The 21539-nt window shown below is 48.4% G+C and overlaps 1 protein-coding gene across 1 annotated transcript in view; it reads right to left on the minus strand.

Moving 5' to 3' along the window:
* Positions 1-2750: 2750 nt before the first annotated feature.
* Positions 2751-21539, minus strand: part of TMEM208 (transmembrane protein 208) — a 71630-nt gene continuing 52841 nt past the window's right edge. The window contains exon 6 of the mRNA XM_088462352.1: positions 2751-3086. Within this exon, the coding sequence (XP_088318478.1) occupies positions 2946-3086 (141 nt within the window). The 3' untranslated portion in view covers positions 2751-2945. The remainder of the gene's footprint in view (positions 3087-21539) is intronic.

The following is a 21539-nucleotide window of genomic DNA, read 5'->3' on the forward strand; positions in this document are numbered from 1 at the left end:
TCATGTTGTGGGATTCGCTAAATGGCGTCGTGCAGGTTTAATTTTTAACAGATTCTGTCTCAGCCAATTATCCGGCTTCGACACCTTCCTAAGGTAGTGTCCCGTTTTCATGTGAATGAAGAGATTGTGGTTCCAGCTTTCCAGGCTCCAGATCTTTCTGTAGGTGAAGCCTCCCTGGATATAGTTTGTGCTCACCGTATCTACATGTGGAGCGTACAATCGGTGTTAGAAAATCAGATGCTCTTTTAGTAATATATGGTTTTCACAAACGAGGATGGCCAGCTAATAAGCAGTCTCTGGCGACATGGCTACGCATGGCTCTCTCTCAGGTGTACACACAGGCTGATCTCCCTGTCCCAAGCACGGTGACAGCACATTCTACTCGGTCTGTAGGGCCATCGTGGGCATTTAGTCGTGGTGCCTCTGCTGACCAGCTGTGTAAGGCAGCCACATGGTCTTCTGTCCACACTTTTCTTATGTTCTATGCCTTTGATACTTTGGCTGCTCAAGATGCTTCCTTTGGGCAACAAATTCTCCTTTCTGTTCTGGAGCATCCCCCACCCTACGGGAACTGCTTTAGGACATCCCCATGGTATCCCTGTGGACCCGGAAGAAGAAAATAGAGTTATGGTAGACTTACCTTGATAACACTTTTTCTTCGAGGTCCATAGGGTTCCACATGGCACCCACCCTGACGCACATAGCTGCATGGGCAAATTTTTTCTTTCGGTCACAGATTCCCTCATCTTATGTAAGAGTGTTTCTGGTGTACGATTGCTCTTCCTTCTCCTGCCTTGAGGCTTGTTAACTAAACTGAAGGTCTGTGGCTAATGGCGGGGTGGAGGAGGAGGACCCGAGGCATCCTGGGAGCTGAAGCTTTAAGTGTTTGGTGCATGGATCTCTCCAACCATAATATCCCCATGGAATCCCTGTGGACCTCGAAGAAAAGGAGTTATCTAGGTAAGTTTACCATAACTCTAATTTTTTCCATCTTGAGCCACCATGATGGTTAGATCTAGGAAGGTGATCTTGGTCTGACTCAATTCTGAGGTTAATTTTAGGTGTATATTGTTGTCATTCAAAATATCAATAAAGCTAATCAAATCTAATATTTATGTTTCTAAATATTCAGATATTTCTGTTTATTAACTATTCACATTTTCTTTCTATTTTTATTTTTAAATATTTTCCTTTAGTCTTATTGAACATCTACGGATATTAAATAAAAATTAATAAATATTATGTGCTTGTATAGGTACGGATTAATAAATTTTCTAAACTATTTGCACAATAAAGTACGTTAACGTTGTAATACCAGTTTCTGTGCCCCTGGGTTACTAGTCCTTCTTTTCTGTGGTCAGGTTATGATATGTTATGGGACTATTTGTTAGCACCACATTCTGCTATGAAATATAAGTAAATTTAATACATTATTGATATTCAGGAAATAGCCCCACAAGTGACTCCAGTGCGGATTACAATTTCTAGTTGTTCTCAGAATGGCCGTTGTTTTCACATAGCGTTGAAGGAAGCAGCCATTGGCCTCAGCACGCCCAGAAAACAGGGCAGACACTTCCCCATTTTATGGGACGCTGCCTGATGCCGCTCCCGCACTGCCAGCAAAGGGCCGCAGTCTGTCAATCAGTCGCAGAAACTGTTTGGCAAATGCACAGTACAGATCCTGCACATACGCCGATTGGCCACCATTGGAGTTGTACATAGAGTTTGCGTATTATCTTGGTCAGGCCCATTTATACTGAGGGAGGGATCTGATCTGCTCTGCAGTCTAACAATGCTCTGACATCTCTATAGGAAAGGCCAGTGCAGCGCGACTTCTGGACGCGCAACAGTGCCGGAGGGCAGGGGAATTTTGCTAGGTGGACCACCCAAGATATATATAGCGTAAGAAGAACACTTCTTACATGGCGGTGACTGTTTGGGATAGTTATCTGGACACATTTGACAAAAGTTTCAATGAGCAAAACTGTTAAGTTGCTAATGTTCACCAAGCGATGATGTCAGCAGAGAAATCTAAGCAAACAACATTATCAGCAACACGGAGCAGCAGTACATAATCCAGGAGCACTACACTTCAACTGGCTTGAAAATCCAACCTGTGTTACCAGTAGCCAGTCTCACCACCACCCAGGACTCTACGGAGATGAATGTTATAGTCAGGACAGAACACCACACCTGGACATACACAGCGCAAGGGGGGGGCAGCCGATACATCACTAAAACCATTATGTTGTACAGAGCATTTTCCTGGCAAGGTCAGTGCTAATTATTATCTTTCCTGGCCAGAAGGGTGTCTTCCAAGAGGACAAAGCCCCCATATACAGACCACATACAGGATGTCACTGATATTATCCATATGGATGACCTTCACACACCAGGTCTAAAGCCAACTGAGCATTATTCTTAATCTGGAATGTTGCACAAGAAAGCATTTTTTTTCCACCACCAATGAGGCATCAGAGTCCTGTATCCCTGCTCCACAATGGCAGATGTAATCCCATGCTGCTAACCGGCAGTGCTGACCTAAAGTGCCAGTAATGTGGCTTTATATTACTGTGTCCATTCTTTTGTCTGATACTTACCATGCAGAAAATAGTTGGTGGGGGGATGACAGATAGAGAACACCTTTTATATAGACACCTCATTACATAAGCCTCAAATAGTATGTTCATTGAATTTCCCATAAAGGAACATCATTTCACACACACACACACACACACAAAAAGTAAATCTTTGGAGTTTAAAGACCACAGTGTAATTAGCTTTGATTTGTCCAATAACGGGTAGAAAATTTGCGCTCCTCTCAGACACCTCTACCCACGTTCAGGACCAGCCAGAGGGAGTAGCAATGGCCAAGTCATTTTAAAAACTCATATGTCCCGGTCCAGGCAATGACCAGAGTTTTCTTTATAAAGTGGGCGAAAACATCAGAAACGTTTCATCTGTCGCCTTTCCTGGCGGCGCTGACGCTTTTCACTTTGTTCTTGGGGAGCCGCTGCGGATGAATCAGCCGTGAACCAGGGGCCAAGAACATTTACCCAGAGAAGGTACAGAGCACGTCCAGGAGCCTGGAAAACAGGGATATACTGTGTTAAAAATAAATGAATTCTGCTGGCAGACACATTTGCATGTCCTGCTTATCCTCATATCTCCACTGGCACCAGTCAAGTTTCACAATAAAATATATAGAAATAGATGCATGGCTGAAAGTGACTCCCTGCCAGGATGCCAGCCTAAGGCTAGCTTTTTGCAGCAGAGCTGACGGGTCTGCCTTGAAAAAGGTGGTGCTCGATGCCAAGCTGGTGTGCCAGGAATCCCTTAATGGTTACGGTGGAATAGCACTAAACAGGCATTATTTAAAAAAAAAAAAAAAAAAAGAACAATCAGCAATATAAGCATGGCATTACACAGATAATGCCAGGGGGCTTCACTCAACATTTGCCTATTCCTAATCTTCCACCCACCAAAGCATATATAACCTTCCAATGTGGGGCTTCTTCACTGCTGCTTATGTCAATCTTGAGCTGACCTCCTGGTCAGTCTTGGAGAAAACTTGCTTGACTGAATAGCGTTATTTTGCTAGTAATAGAGGATATTTCTACCAGCCAGTATAAACTGTGACTTACACCAGTTTTACTCTTGAAGAGATAAATTGTTTTGGTGGCCTAAATTTGTAAAGGCAGAGAAGGACCTATTACACTACCAAATATTAATACTATTGGTCCCTATTTGTATCGCGGCTTTTCCTTATCATTACTGTACTGCAGAACCCCTATGGCTCCTTCCACTATATCACTCTCTGTGGCTTCCTGTATCAGTGTGACAGCAGCCGTATATCTCTACTATGTGCTGCTAGGGACCCTGCTCCTTCCACTATATAATTGTCAGTCTGTGGCTTCCTGCATCAGTGTGACAAGCGCCTGACATCCGTATTCTGTGCTGCTAGGGAGCCTGCTCCTACCACTATATAATTCTCAGTCTGTGGCTTCCTGTATCAGTGTCACAGCAGCCTTATATCACTACTCTATGCTGCTGGGGACCCTGCTCCTTCCACTATATAATTCTCAGTCTGTGGCTTCCAGTATCAGTGTGACAAGCACCTGACATCCGTATTCTGTGCTGCTAGGGACCCTGCTCCTACCACTATATAATTCTCAGTCTGTGGCTTCCTGCATCAGTGTGACAAGCGCCTGACATCCCTATTCTGTGCTGCTAGGGAGCATGCTCCTACCACTATATAATTCTCAGTCTGTGGCTTCCTGTATCAGTGTGACAAGCGCCTGACATCCGTATTCTGTGCTGCTAGGGACCCTGCTCCTACCACTATATAATTCTCAGTCTGTGGCTTCCCGTATCAGTGTGACAAGCGCCTGACATCCGTATTCTGTGCTGCTAGGGACCCTGCTCCTTCCACTATATAATTCTCAGTCTGTGGCTTCCTGTATCTGTGTGACAGCAGCCTTATATCTCTACTCTGTGCTGCTGGGGACCCTGCTCCTACCACTATATAATTCTCAGTCTGTGGCTTCCTGTATCAGTGTGACAGCAGCCTTATATCTCTACTCTGTGCTGCTAGGGACCCTGCTCCTACCACTATATAATTCTCAGTCTGTGGCTTCCTGTATCAGTGTGACAGCAGCCTTATATCTCTACTCTGTGCTGCTGGGGATGCTGCTCCTACCACTATATAACTCTCAGTCTGTGGCTTCCCGTATCAGTGTGACAAGCACCTGACATCCGTATTCTGTGCTGCTAGGGACCCTGCTCCTACCACTATATAATTCTCAGTCTGTGGCTTCCTGTATCAGTGTGACAGCAGCCTGACATCACTACTCTATGCTGCTGGGGACCCTGCTCCTACCACTATATAATTCTCAGTCTGTGGCTTCCTGTATCAGTGTGACAGGAGCCTGACATCACTATTCTGTGCTGCTGGGGACCCTGCTCCTCCCACTATATAACTCTCAGTCTGTGGCTTCCTGTATCAGTGTGACAAGCACCTGACATCCGTATTCTGTGCTGCTAGGGACCCTGCTCCTACCACTATATAATTCTCAGTCTGTGGCTTCCTGTATCAGTGTGACAGCAGCCTGACATCACTACTCTATGCTGCTGGGGACCCTGCTCCTACCACTATATAATTCTCAGTCTGTGGCTTCCTGTATCAGTGTGACAGGAGCCTGACATCACTACTCTGTGCTGCTGGGGACCCTGCTCCAACCACTATATAATTCTCAGTCTGTGGCTTCCTGTATCAGTGTGACAAGCACCTGACATCCGTATTCTGTGCTGCTAGGGACCCTGCTCCTACCACTATATAATTCTCAGTCTGTGGCTTCCTGTATCAGTGTGACAAGCACCTGACATCCCTATTCTGTGCTGCTAGGGACCCTGCTCCTACCACTATATATTTGTCAGTCTGTGGCTTCCTGTATCAGTGTGACAAGTGCCTGACATCTCTACTCTGTGCTGCTGGGGATCCTGCTCCTACCACTATATAATTGTCAGTCTGTGGCTTCCTGTATCAGTGTGACAGCAGCCTTATATCTCTACTCTGTGCTGCTGGGGACCCTGCTCCTACCACTATATAATTCTCAGTCTGTGGCTTCCTGTATCTGTGTGACAGCAGCCTTATATATCTACTCTGTGCTGCTGGGGACCATGCTCCTACCACAATATAATTCTCAGTCTGTGGCTTCCTGAATCAGTGTGACAGCAGCCTTACATCACTACTCTGTGCTGCTGGGGACCCTGCTCCTCCACTATATAATTCTCAGTCTGTGGCTTCCTGTATCTGTGTGACAGCAGCCTTATATCACTACTCTATGCTGCTGGGGACCCTGCTCCTTCCACTATATAATTCTCAGTCTGTGGCTTCCTGTATCAGTGTGACAAGCGCCTGACATCCGTATTCTGTGCTGCTAGGGAACCTGCTCCTACCACTATATAAATTGTCAGTCTGTGGCTTCCTGTATCAGTGTGACAAGTGCCTGACATCCGTATTCTGTGCTGCTAGGGACCTTGCTCCTACCACTATATAATTCTCAGTCTGTGACTTCCTGTATCAGTGTGAAAGGAGCCTGACATCACTACTCTATGCTGCTGGGGACCCTGCTCCTACCACTATATAATTCTCAGTCTGTGGCTTCCTGTATCAGTGTGACAGGAGCCTGACATCACTACTCTGTGCTGCTGGGGACCCTGCTCCTACCACTATATAATTCTCAGTCTGTGGCTTCCTGTATCAGTGTGACAGCAGCCTTATATATCTACTCTGTGCTGCTGGGGACCATGCTCCTACCACAATATAATTCTCAGTCTGTGGCTTCCTGAATCAGTGTGACAGCAGCCTTACATCACTACTCTGTGCTGCTGGGGACCCTGCTCCTCCACTATATAATTCTCAGTCTGTGGCTTCCTGTATCTGTGTGACAGCAGCCTTATATCACTACTCTATGCTGCTGGGGACCCTGCTCCTTCCACTATATAATTCTCAGTCTGTGGCTTCCTGTATCAGTGTGACAAGCGCCTGACATCCGTATTCTGTGCTGCTAGGGAACCTGCTCCTACCACTATATAAATTGTCAGTCTGTGGCTTCCTGTATCAGTGTGACAAGTGCCTGACATCCGTATTCTGTGCTGCTAGGGACCTTGCTCCTACCACTATATAATTCTCAGTCTGTGACTTCCTGTATCAGTGTGAAAGGAGCCTGACATCACTACTCTATGCTGCTGGGGACCCTGCTCCTACCACTATATAATTCTCAGTCTGTGGCTTCCTGTATCAGTGTGACAGGAGCCTGACATCACTACTCTGTGCTGCTGGGGACCCTGCTCCTACCACTATATAATTCTCAGTCTGTGGCTTCCTGTATCAGTGTGGCAGCAGCCTTACATCACTACTCTATGCTGCTGGGGACCCCGCTCCTACCACTATATAATTCTCAGTCTGTGGCTTCCTGTATCAGTGTGACAAGCGCCTGACATCCGTATTCTGTGCTGCTGGGGAGCCTGCTCCTACCACTATATAATTCTCAGTCTGTGGCTTCCTGTATCAGTGTGACAAGCACCTGACATCCCAATTCTGTGCTGCTGGGGACCCTGCTCCTACCACTATATAATTGCCAGTCTGTGGCTTCCTGTATCTGTGTGACAGCAGCCTTATATCACTACTCTGTGCTGCTGGGGACCCTGCTCCTACCACTATATAATTCTCAGTCTGTGGCTTCCTGTATCAGTGTGACAAGCGCCTGACATCACTACTCTGTGCTGCTGGGGACCCTGCTCCTCCCACTATATAATTCTCAGTCTGTGGCTTCCTGTATCAGTGTGACAAGCGCCTTACATCCGTATTCTGTGCTGCTAGGGACCCTGCTCCTACCACTATATAATTCTCAGTCTGTGGCTTCCTGTATCTGTGTGACAGCAGCCTTATATATCTACTCTGTGCTGCTGGGGACCATGCTCCTACCACAATATAATTCTCAGTCTGTGGCTTCCTGAATCAGTGTGACAGCAGCCTTACATCACTACTCTGTGCTGCTAGGGACCCTGCTCCTCCACTATATAATTCTCAGTCTGTGGCTTCCTGTATCAGTGTGACAGCAGCCGTATATCTCTACTCTGTGCTGCTAGGGACCCTGCTCCTTCCACTATATAATTGTCAGTCTGTGGCTTCCTGTATCTGTGTGACAAGCACCTGACATCACTATTCTGTGCTGCTGGGGACCCTGCTCCTACCACTATATAATTGTCAGTCTGTGGCTTCCTGTATCTGTGTGACAGCAGCCTTATATCACTACTCTATGCTGCTGGGGACCCTGCTCCTTCCACTATATAATTCTCAGTCTGTGGCTTCCTGTATCAGTGTGACAAGCGCCTGACATCCGTATTCTGTGCTGCTAGGGAACCTGCTCCTACCACTATATAAATTGTCAGTCTGTGGCTTCCTGTATCAGTGTGACAAGTGCCTGACATCCGTATTCTGTGCTGCTAGGGACCTTGCTCCTACCACTATATAATTCTCAGTCTGTGACTTCCTGTATCAGTGTGAAAGGAGCCTGACATCACTACTCTATGCTGCTGGGGACCCTGCTCCTACCACTATATAATTCTCAGTCTGTGGCTTCCTGTATCAGTGTGACAGGAGCCTGACATCACTACTCTGTGCTGCTGGGGACCCTGCTCCTACCACTATATAATTCTCAGTCTGTGGCTTCCTGTATCAGTGTGACAGCAGCCTTACATCACTACTCTATGCTGCTGGGGACCCCGCTCCTACCACTATATAATTCTCAGTCTGTGGCTTCCTGTATCAGTGTGACAAGCGCCTGACATCCGTATTCTGTGCTGCTGGGGAGCCTGCTCCTACCACTATATAATTCTCAGTCTGTGGCTTCCTGTATCAGTGTGACAAGCACCTGACATCCCAATTCTGTGCTGCTGGGGACCGTGCTCCTACCACTATATAATTGCCAGTCTGTGGCTTCCTGTATCTGTGTGACAGCAGCCTTATATCACTACTCTGTGCTGCTGGGGACCCTGCTCCTACCACTATATAATTCTCAGTCTGTGGCTTCCTGTATCAGTGTGACAAGCGCCTGACATCACTATTCTGTGCTGCTGGGGACCCTGCTCCTACCACTATATAATTCTCAGTCTGTGGCTTCCTGTATCTGTGTGACAAGCGCCTGACATCACTATTCTGTGCTGCCGGGGACCCTGCTCCTCCCACTATATAATTCTCAGTCTGTGGCTTCCTGTATCAGTGTGACAAGCACCTGACATCCGTATTCTGTGCTGCTAGGGACCCTGCTCCTACCACTATATAATTGTCAGTCTGTGGCTTCCTGTATCAGTGTGACAAGTGCCTGACATCCGTATTTTGTGCTGCTAGGGACCCTGCTCCTACCACTATATAATTCTCAGTCTGTGGCTTCCTGTATCAGTGTGACAAGTGTCTGACATCCGTATTCTGTGCTGCTAGGGACCCTGCTCCTACCACTATATAATTCTCAGTCTGTGGCTTCCTGTATCAGTGTGACAAGTGCCTGACATCCGTATTCTGTGCTGCTAGGGACCCTGCTCCTACCACTATATAATTCTCAGTCTGTGACTTCCTGTATCAGTGTGACAGAAGCCTGACATCCGTATTCTGTGCTGCTAGGGACCCCGCTCCTACCACTATATAATTCTCAGTCTGTGGCTTCCTGTATCAGTGTGACAAGCACCTGATATCCGTATTCTGTGCTGCTAGGGACCCTGCTCCTACCACTATATAATTCTCAGTCTGTGGCTTCCTGTATCAGTGTGACAAGCGCCTGACATCCGTATTCTGTGCTGCTAGGGACCCTGCTCCTACCACTATATAATTCTCAGTCTGTGGCTTCCTGTATCAGTGTGACAAGTGCCTGACATCCGTATTCTGTGCTGCTAGGGACCCTGCTCCTACCACTATATAATTGTCAGTCTGTGGCTTCCTGTATCAGTGTGACAAGTGCCTGACATCCGTTTTCTGTGCTGCTAGGGACCCTGCTCCTACCACTATATAATTGTCAGTCTCTGGCTTCCTGTATCAGTGTGACAAGCGCCTGACATCACTACTCTATGCTGCTGGGAACCCTGCTCCTACCACTATATAATTGTCAGTCTGTGGCTCCCTGTATCAGTGTGACAAGCGCCTGACATCACTATTCTGTGCTGCTGGGGACCCTGCTCCTACCACTATATAATTCTCAGTCTGTGGCTTCCTGTATCAGTGTGACAAGCGTCTGACATCACTACTCTGTGCTGCTGGGAACCCTGCTCCTACCACTATATAATTCTCAGTCTGTGGCTTCCTGTATCAGTGTGACAAGCGCCTGAAATCACTACTCTGTGCTGCTGGGAACCCTGCTCCTCCCACTATATAATTCTCAGTCTGTGGCTTCCTGTACCAGTGTGACAAGCACCTGACATCCGTATTCTGTGCTGCTGGGAACCCTGCTCCTACCACTATATAATTCTCAGTCTGTGGCTTCCTGTACCAGTGTGACAAGCACCTGACATCACTATTCTGTGCTGCTGGGGACCCTGCTCCTACCACTATATAATTCTCAGTCTGTGGCAACCTGTATCAGTGTGACAAGCGCCTGACATCACTACTCTGTGCTGCTGGGGACCCTGCTCCTACCACTATATAATTCTCAGTCTGTGGTTTCCTGTATCAGTGTGACAAGCGCCTGACATCACTACTCTGTGCTGCTGGGAACCCTGCTCCTACCACTATATAATTCTCAGTCTGTGGCTTCCTGTATCAGTGTGACAAGCGCCTGACATCACTACTCTGTGCTGCTGGGAACCCTGCTCCTCCCACTATATAATTCTCAGTCTGTGGCTTCCTGTACCAGTGTGACAAGCACCTGACATCCGTATTCTGTGCTGCTGGGGACCCTGCTCCTACCACTATATAATTCTCAGTCTGTGGCTTCCTGCATCAGTGTGACAGCAGCCTTATATCACTACTCTGTGCTGCTGGGAACCCTGCTCCTACCACTATATAATTCTCAGTCTGTGGCTTCCTGTATCAGTGTGACAAGCGCCTGACATCACTACTCTGTGCTGCTGGGAACCCTGCTCCTACCACTATATAATTCTCAGTCTGTGGCTTCCTGTATCAGTGTGACAAGCGCCTGACATTCGTATTCTGTGCTGCTAGGGACCCTGCTCCTCCCACTATATAATTCTCAGTCTGTGGCTTCCTGTATCAGTGTGACAAGCGCCTGACATCACTACTCTGTGCTGCTGGGAACCCTGCTCCTACCACTATATAATTCTCAGTCTGTGGCTTCCTGTATCAGTGTGACAAGCGCCTGACATTCGTATTCTGTGCTGCAGGGGACCCTGCTCCTACCACTATATAATTCTCAGTCTGTGGCTTCCCGTATCAGTGTGACAAGCGCCTGACATTCGTATTCTGTGCTGCTGGGGACCCTGCTCCTCCCACTATATAATTCTCAGTCTGTGGCTTCCCTTATCAGTGTGACAAGCGCCTGACATTCGTATTCTGTGCTGCTGGGAACCCTGCTCCTACCACTATATAATTCTGAGTCTGTGGCTTCCTGTATCAGTGTGACAAGCGCCTGACATTCGTATTCTGTGCTGCTAGGGACCCTGCTCCTCCCACTATATAATTCTCAGTCTGTGGCTTCCCGTATCAGTGTGACAAGCGCCTGACATTCGTATTCTGTGCTGCTAGGGACCCTGCTCCTCCCACTATATAATTGTCAGTCTGTGGCTTCCTGTATCAGTGTGACAAGCGCCTGACTTTCGTATTCTGTGCTGCTAGGGACCCTGCTCCTACCACTATATAATTCTCAGTCTGTGGCTTCCTGTATCAGTGTGACAAGCGCCTGACATCACTACTCTGTGCTGCTGGGGACCCTGCTCCTACCACTATATAATTCTCAGTCTGTGGCTTCCTGTATCAGTGTGACAAGCGCCTGATATCACTACTCTGTGCTGCTGGGGACCCTGCTCCTACCACTATATAATTCTCAGTCTGTGGTTTCCTGTATCAGTGTGACAAGCGCCTGACATCACTACTCTGTGCTGCTGGGAACCCTGCTCCTACCACTATATAATTCTCAGTCTGTGGCTTCCTGTATCAGTGTGACAAGCGCCTGACATCACTACTCTGTGCTGCTGGGAACCCTGCTCCTCCCACTATATAATTCTCAGTCTGTGGCTTCCTGTACCAGTGTGACAAGCACCTGACATCCGTATTCTGTGCTGCTGGGGACCCTGCTCCTACCACTATATAATTCTCAGTCTGTGGCTTCCTGCATCAGTGTGACAGCAGCCTTATATCACTACTCTGTGCTGCTGGGAACCCTGCTCCTACCACTATATAATTCTCAGTCTGTGGCTTCCTGTATCAGTGTGACAAGCGCCTGACATCACTACTCTGTGCTGCTGGGAACCCTGCTCCTACCACTATATAATTCTCAGTCTGTGGCTTCCTGTATCAGTGTGACAAGCGCCAGACATTCGTATTCTGTGCTGCTAGGGACCCTGCTCCTCCCACTATATAATTCTCAGTCTGTGGCTTCCTGTATCAGTGTGACAAGCGCCTGACATTCGTATTCTGTGCTGCAGGGGACCCTGCTCCTACCACTATATAATTCTCAGTCTGTGGCTTCCCGTATCAGTGTGACAAGCGCCTGACATTCGTATTCTGTGCTGCTGGGGACCCTGCTCCTCCCACTATATAATTCTCAGTCTGTGGCTTCCCTCATCAGTGTGACAAGCGCCTGACATTCGTATTCTGTGCTGCTGGGAACCCTGCTCCTACCACTATATAATTCTCAGTCTGTGGCTTCCTGTATCAGTGTGACAAGCGCCTGACATTCGTATTCTGTGCTGCTAGGGACCCTGCTCCTCCCACTATATAATTCTCAGTCTGTGGCTTCCCGTATCAGTGTGACAAGCGCCTGACATTCGTATTCTGTGCTGCTAGGGACCCTGCTCCTCCCACTATATAATTGTCAGTCTGTGGCTTCCTGTATCAGTGTGACAAGCGCCTGACATTCGTATTCTGTGCTGCTAGGGACCCTGCTCCTACCACTATATAATTCTCAGTCTGTGGCTTCCTGTATCAGTGTGACAAGCGCCTGACATCACTACTCTGTGCTGCTGGGGACCCTGCTCCTACCACTATATAATTCTCAGTCTGTGGCTTCCTGTATCAGTGTGACAAGCGCCTGATATCACTACTCTGTGCTGCTGGGGACCCTGCTCCTATCACTATATAATTCTCAGTCTGTGGCTTCCTGCATCAGTGTGACAGCAGCCTTATATCACTACTCTGTGCTGCTGGGAACCCTGCTGCTACCATTATATAATTCTCAGTCTGTGGCTTCCTGTATCAGTGTGACAAGCGCCTGACATCACTACTCTGTGCTGCTGGGAACCCTGCTCCTACCACTATATAATTCTCAGTCTGTGGCTTCCTGTATCAGTGTGACAAGCGCCTGACATTCGTATTCTGTGCTGCTAGGGACCCTGCTCCTCCCACTATATAATTCTCAGTCTGAGGCTTCCTGTATCAGTGTGACAGGAGCCTGACATTCGTATTCTGTGCTGCTGGGGACCCTGCTCCTCCCACTATATAATTCTAAGTCTGTGGCTTCCTGTATCAGTGTGACAAGCGCCTGACATTCGTATTCTGTGCTGCTGGGGACCCTGCTCCTACCACTATATAATTCTCAGTCTGTGGCTTCCCGTATCAGTGTGACAAGCGCCTAACATTCGTATTCTGTGCTGCTGGGGACCCTGCTCCTCCCACTATATAATTCTCAGTCTGTGGCTTCCCGTATCAGTGTGACAAGCGCCTGACATTCGTATTCTGTGCTGCTGGGGACCCTGCTCCTCCCACTATATAATTCTCAGTCTGTGGCTTCCCGTATCAGTGTGACAAGCGCCTGACATTCGTATTCTGTGCTGCTGGGAACCCTGCTCCTACCACTATATAATTCTCAGTCTGTGGCTTCCTTTATCAGTGTGACAAGCGCCTGACATTCGTATTCTGTGCTGCTAGGGACCCTGCTCCTCCCACTATATAATTCTCAGTCTGTGGCTTCCTGTATCAGTGTGACAAGCGCCTGACATTCGTATTCTGTGCTGCTGGGGACCCTGCTCCTACCACTATATAATTCTCAGTCTGTGGCTTCCTGTATCAGTGTGACAAGTGCCTGACATCACTACTCTGTGCTGCTGGGGACCCTGCTCCTACCACTATATAATTCTCAGTCTGTGGCTTCCTGCATCAGTGTGACAAGCGCCTGATATCACTACTCTGTGCTGCTGGGGACCCTGCTCCTACCACTATATAATTCTCAGTCTGTGGCTTCCTGCATCAGTGTGACAGCAGCCTTATATCACTACTCTGTGCTGCTGGGAACCCTGCTCCTACCACTATATAATTCTCAGTCTGTGGCTTCCTGTATCAGTGTGACAAGCGCCTGACATCACTACTCTGTGCTGCTGGGAACCCTGCTCCTACCACTATATAATTCTCAGTCTGTGGCTTCCTGTATCAGTGTGACAAGCGCCTGACATTCGTATTCTGTGCTGCTAGGGACCCTGCTCCTCCCACTATATAATTCTCAGTCTGTGGCTTCCTGCATCAGTGTGACAGCAGCCTTATATCACTACTCTGTGCTGCTGGGAACCCTGCTCCTCCCACTATATAATTCTCAGTCTGTGGCTTCCTGTATCAGTGTGACGGGAGCCTGACATCACTACTCTGTGCTGCTGGGAACCCTGCTCCTACCACTATATAATTCTCAGTCTGTGGCTTCCTGTATCAGTGTGACAAGTGCCTGACAGTCGTATTCTGTGCTGCTGGGGACCCTGCTCCTCCCACTATATAATTCTCAGTCTGTGGCTTCCTTTATCAGTGTGACAAGCGCCTGACATCCCTATTCTGTGCTGCTGGGGACCCTGCTCCTACCACTATATAATTGTCAGTCTGTGGCTTCCTGTATCAGTGTGACAAGCGCCTGACATTCGTATTCTGTGCTGCTGGGGACCCTGCTCCTACCACTATATAATTCTCAGTCTGTGGCTTCCTGTATCAGTGTGACAAGTGCCTGACATCACTACTCTGTGCTGCTGGGGACCCTGCTCCTACCACTATATAATTGTCAGTCTGTGGCTTCCTGTATCAGTGTGACAAGCGCCTGACATTCGTATTCTGTGCTGCTAGGGACCCTGCTCCTACCACTATATAATTCTCAGTCTGTGGCTTCCTGTATCAGTGTGACAAGTGCCTGACATCCGTATTTTGTGCTGCTAGGGACCCTGCTCCTACCACTATATAATTTTCAGTCTGTGGCTTCCTGTATCAGTGTGACAAGTGCCTGAAATTCGTATTCTGTGCTGCTGGGGACCCTGCTCCTCCCACTATATAATTCTCAGTCTGTGGCTTCCTGTATCAGTGTGACAAGGGCCTGACATCCGTATTCTGTGTTGCTGGGGACCCTGCTCCTCCCACTATATAATTGTCAGTCTGTGGCTTCCTGTATCAGTGTGACAAGCGCCTGACATCACTACTCTGTGCTGCTGGGGACCCTGCTCCTCCCACTATATAATTCTCAGTCTGTGGCTTCCTGTATCAGTGTGACAAGCGCCTGACATCCCTATTCTGTGCTGCTGGGGACCCTGCTCCTACCACTATATAATTCTCAGTCTGTGGCTTCCTGTATCAGTGTGACAGCAGCCTTATATCACTACTCTGTGCTGCTAGGGACCCTGCTCCTACCACTATATAACTCTCAGTCTGTGGCTTCCTTTATCAGTGTGACAAGCGACTGACATCCCTATTCTGTGCTGCTGGGGACCCTGCTCCTACCACTATATAATTGTCAGTCTGTGGCTTCCTGTATCAGTGTGACAAGCGCCTGACATTCGTATTCTGTGCTGCTGGGGACCCTGCTCCTACCACTATATAATTCTCAGTCTGTGGCTTCCTGTATCAGTGTGACAAGTGCCTGACATCACTACTCTGTGCTGCTGGGGACCCTGCTCCTACCACTATATAATTGTCAGTCTGTGGCTTCCTGTATCAGTGTGACAAGTGCCTGACATTCGTATTCTGTGCTGCTGGGGACCCTGCTCCTACCACTATATAATTGTCAGTCTGTGGCTTCCTGTATCAGTGTGACAAGCGCCTGATATCACTACTCTGTGCTGCTGGGGACCCTGCTCCTACCACTATAAAACTCTCAGTCTGTGGCTTCCTGTATTAGTGTGACAAGCGCCTGACATCCCTATTCTGTGCTGCTGGGGACCCTGCTCCTACCACTATATAATTCTCAGTCTGTGACTTCCTGTATCAGTGTGACAAGGGCCTGAAATTCGTATTCTGTGCTGCTGGGGACCCTGCTCCTCCCACTATATAATTGTCAGTCTGTGGCTTCCTGTATCTGTGTGACAAGCGCCTGACATTCGTATTCTGTGCTGCTAGGGACCCTGCTCCTACCACTATATAATTCTCAGTCTGTGGCTTCCTGTATCAGTGTGACAAGTGCCTGACATCCGTATTTTGTGCTGCTAGGGACCCTGCTCCTACCACTATATAATTCTCAGTCTGTGGCTTCCTGTATCAGTGTGACAAGCGCCTGAAATTCGTATTCTGTGCTGCTGGGGACCCTGCTCCTCCCACTATATAATTCTCAGTCTGTGGCTTCCTGTATCAGTGTGACAAGGGCCTGACATCCGTATTCTGTGCTGCTGGGGACCCTGCTCCTCCCACTATATAATTGTCAGTCTGTGGCTTCCTGTATCTGTGTGACAAGCGCCTGACATTCGTATTCTGTGCTGCTGGGGACCCTGCTCCTCCCACTATATAATTGTCAGTCTGTGGCTTCCTGTATCTGTGTGACAAGCGCCTGACATTCGTATTCTGTGCTGCTAGGGACCCTGCTCCTACCACTATATAATTCTCAGTCTGTTGCTTCCTGTATCAGTGTGACAAGTGCCTGACATCCGTATTTTGTGCTGCTAGGGACCCTGCTCCTACCACTATATAATTCTCAGTCTGTGGCTTCCTGTATCAGTGTGACAGGAGCCTTACATCACTACTCTGTGCTGCTGGGGACCCTGCTCCTACCACTATATAATTCTCAGTCTGTGGCTTCCTGTATCAGTGTGACAAGTGCCTGACATCCGTATTCTGTGCTGCTAGGGACCCTGCTCCTACCACTATATAACTCTCAGTCTGTGGCTTCCTATATCAGTGTGACAGGAGCCTTACATCACTACTCTGTGCTGCTGGGGACCCTGCTCCTACCACTATATAATTCTCAGTCTGTGGCTTCCTGTATCAGTGTGACAAGCACCTGACATCCCTATTCTGTGCTGCTGGGGACCCTGCTCCTACCACTATATAATTCTCAGTCTGTGGCTTCCTGTATCAGTGTGACAAGCGCCTGACATTCGTATTCTGTGCTGCTAGGGACCCTGCTCCTACCACTATATAATTCTCAGTCTGTGGCTTCCTGTATCAGTGTGACGGGAGCCTGACATCACTACTCTGTGCTGCTGGGAACCCTGCTCCTACCACTATATAATTCTCAGTCTGTGGCTTCCTGTATCAGTGTGACAAGTGCCTGACATTCGTATTCTGTGCTGCTGGGGACCCTGCTCCTCCCACTATATAATTCTCAGTCTGTGGCTTCCTGTATCAGTGTGACAAGTGCCTGACATCCGTATTTTGTGCTGCTGGGGACCCTGCTCCTACCACTATATTATTCTCAGTCTGTGGCTTCCTGTATCAGTGTGACAGCAGCCTTATATCACTACTCTGTGCTGCTAGGGACCCTGCTCCTACCACTATATAATTCTCAGTCTGTGGCTTCCTGTATCTGTGTGACAAGCGCCTGACATCCGTATTCTGTGCTGCTGGGGACCCTGCTCCTACCACTATATAACTCTCAGTCTGTGGCTTCCTGTATCTGTGTCACTAATTACATTATTATATTGTGTACAAATAGAGCAATGAAAAAGTGAGTGAAAGGGTTAGGGTTAGGGTTATATTATGTTTAGAAGAAACTGAGATATTTAAACCATTATCCCCTAAAAGCTGACTTAAGAATTGGAGCTAGCACTTTTATCGACAAAATATATCAGTAAACAGATTACCAACATGTAAAATAAGATTGTTACTATGATCCCTAGTCATAAGACCTTCAGCTACTCGCCTCTTCAATTATGATCAATTCAGATCTCTACTCTATAGTGCGGTGTAAGTATATCTGCTTATATCTGATGTACGACTGGCACAAACGTTACTGTGTCTACACCAAAGTACACACAAACTCTGCACTGTTAGTGACCTGCTTTGGACACACCACCAGCTGTGCCCCCTTTCCCCAGATGCGTCTAAAGCTGTCCTAGACTACCTCACTTAAATTAGGACCTGAGGGTTAGGGCAGGATTATGTGTTGTGGATATACTGTGTAGAAGTACTTTAACCCCTTCTACCATCTGCAGTCTCAATATCATCTTCCCTCTAGTGAATGGCTTACATGTTATCTCATTAGACATTGCGGGATTTGCTCAGTGAAGGTCTACCTCCGCACATACCTTAATCTCTTTGAAAAGAGATTTTTGGTAATTTTAAGGTGGGGGTGGAGGGGGGGGGGGGTTTATTTTCCCGTTGTGTCTGTGATAGTTCTGCAAACAAAAAAACTAATCTTTTATGGGAGCCTGTCCTCTAATCTTCTTTAACACCACAGAAATGGAAATCCATTTCTCTAACTCCTCATCAGCTATCTCAATGTTATTATTACTTAGAACTGCTTGTACCTTACCCTGGCCAAGTTATATACCATATGGCCTGCTCAATCACAATCCTGCTGGGCTACTTGTATGGGGCTCAGCGATACCTTACCCTGGCCAAGTTACATACCATATGCCCTGCTCAATCACAATCCTGCTGGGCTACTTGTATGGGGCTCAGCGATACCTTACCCTGGCCAAGTTACATACCTTATGCCCTGCTCAATCACAATCCTGCAGGGCTAATTGTATGGGGCTGGGCGATACCTTACCCTGGCCAAGTTACATACCATATGCCCTGCTCAATCACAATCCTGCTGGGCTACTTGTATGGGGCTCAGCGATACCTTACCCTGGCCAAGTTACATGCCATATGCCCTGCTCAATCACAATCCTGCTGGGCTACTTGTATGGGGCTCAGCGATACCTTACCCTGGCCAAGTTACATACCATATGCCCTGCTCAATCACAATCCTGCTGGGCTACTTGTATGGGGCTCAGCGATACCTTACCCTGGCCAAGTTACATACCATATGCCCTGCTCAATCACAATCCTGCTGGGCTACTTGTATGGGGCCCAGCGATACCTTACCCTGGCCAAGTTACATACCATATGCCCTGCTCAATCACAATCCTGCTGGGCTACTTGTATGGGGCTCAGCGATACCTTACCCTGGCCAAGTTACATACCATATGCCCTGCTCAATCACAATCCTGCTGGGCTACTTGTATGGGGCTCAGCGATACCTTACCCTGGCCAAGTTACATACCATATGCCCTGCTCAATCACAATCCTGCTGGGCTACTTGTATGGGGCTGGGCGATACCTTACCCTGGCCAAGTTACATACCATATGCCCTGCTCAATCACAATCCTGCTGGGCTACTTGTATGGGGCTCAGCGATACCTTACCCTGGCCAAGTTACATACCATATGCCCTGCTCAATCACAATCCTGCTGGGCTACTTGTATGGGGCTGGGCGATACCTTACCCTGGCCAAGTTACATACCATATATGCCCTGCTCAATCACAATCCTGCTGGGCTACTTGTATGGGGCTGGGCGATACCTTACCCTGGCCAAGTTACATACCATATGCCCTGCTCAATCACAATCCTGCTGGGCTACTTGTATGGGGCTCAGCGATACCTTACCCTGGCCAAGTTACATACCATATGCCCTGCTCAATCACAATCCTGCTGGGCTACTTGTATGGGGCTGGGCGATACCTTACCCTGGCTAAGTTACATACCATATGCCCTGCTCAATCACAATCCTGCTGGGCTACTTGTATGGGGCTGGGCGATACCTTACCCTGGCCAAGTTACATACCATATGCCCTGCTCAATCACAATCCTGCTGGGCTACTTGTATGGGGCTCAGCGATACCTTACCCTGGCTAAGTTACATACCATATGCCCTGCTCAATCACAATCCTGCTGGGCTACTTGTATGGGGCTGGGCGATACCTTACCCTGGCCAAGTTACATACCATATGCCCTGCTCAATCACAATCCTGCTGGGCTACTTGTATGGGGCTCAGCGATACCTTACCCTGGCCAAGTTACATACCATATGCCCTGCTCAATCACAATCCTGCTGGGCTACTTGTATGGGGCTCAGCGATACCTTACCCTGGCCAAGTTACATACCATATGCCCTGCTCAATCACAATCCTGCTGGGCTACTTGTATGGGGCTGGGCGATACCTTACCCTGGCCAAGTTACATAACATATGCCCTGCTCAATCACAATCCTGCTGGGCTACTTGTATGGGGCTCAGCGATACCTTACCCTGGCCAAGTTACATACCATATGCCCTGCTCAATCACAATCCTGCTGGGCTACTTGTATGGGGCTGGGCGATACCTTACCCTGGCCAAGTTACATACCATATGCCCTGCTCAATCACAATCCTGCTGGGCTACTTATATGGGGCTCAGCGATACCTTACCCTGGACAAGTTACATACCATATGCCCTGCTCAATCACAATCCTGCTGGGCTACTTGTATGGGGCTCAGCGATACCTTACCCTGGCCAAGTTACATACCATATGCCCTGCTCAATCACAATCCTGCTGGGCTACTTGTATGGGGCTGGGCGATACCTTACCCTGGCCAAGTTACATACCATATGCCCTGCTCAATCACAATCCTGCTGGGCTACTTGTATGGGGCTCAGCGATACCTTACCCTGGCCAAGTTACATACCATATGCCCTGCTCAATCACAATCCTGCTGGGCTACTTGTATGGGGCTCAGCGATACCTTACCCTGGCCAAGTTACATACCATATGCCCTGCTCAATCACAATCCTGCTGGGCTACTTGTATGGGGCTCAGCGATACCTTACCCTGGCTAAGTTACATACCATATGCCCTGCTCAATCACAATCCTGCTGGGCTACTTGTATGGGGCTGGGCGATACCGTACCCTGGCCAAGTTACATACCATATGCCCTGCTCAATCACAATCCTGCTGGGCTACTTGTATGGGGCTCAGCGATACCTTACCCTGGCCAAGTTACATACCATATGCCCTGCTCAATCACAATCCTGCTGGGCTACTTGTATGGGGCTCAGCGATACCTTACCCTGGCCAAGTTACATACCATATGCCCTGCTCAATCACAATCCTGCTGGGCTACTTGTATGGGGCTGGGCGATACCTTACCCTGGCTAAGTTACATACCATATGCCCTGCTCAATCACAATCCTGCTGGGCTACTTGTATGGGGCTGGGCGATACCTTACCCTGGCCAAGTTACATACCATATGCCCTGCTCAATCACAATCCTGCTGGGCTACTTGTATGGGGCTCAGCGATACCTTACCCTGGCTAAGTTACATACCATATGCCCTGCTCAATCACAATCCTGCTGGGCTACTTGTATGGGGCTGGGCGATACCTTACCCTGGCCAAGTTACATACCATATGCCCTGCTCAATCACAATCCTGCTGGCCTACTTGTATGGGGCTCAGCGATACCTTACCCTGGCCAAGTTACATGCCATATGCCCTGCTCAATCACAATCCTGCTGGGCTACTTGTATGGGGCTCAGCGATACCTTACCCTGGCCAAGTTACATACCATATGCCCTGCTCAATCACAATCCTGCTGGGCTACTTGTATGGGGCTGGGCGATACCTTACCCTGGCCAAGTTACATACCATATGCCCTGCTCAATCACAATCCTGC

This window comes from Taudactylus pleione, unplaced genomic scaffold (genome assembly GCF_031769625.1).
Source record: "Taudactylus pleione unplaced genomic scaffold, aTauple2 ptg001203l, whole genome shotgun sequence".
In the NCBI taxonomy this organism is placed as follows: domain Eukaryota; kingdom Metazoa; phylum Chordata; class Amphibia; order Anura; family Myobatrachidae; genus Taudactylus; species Taudactylus pleione.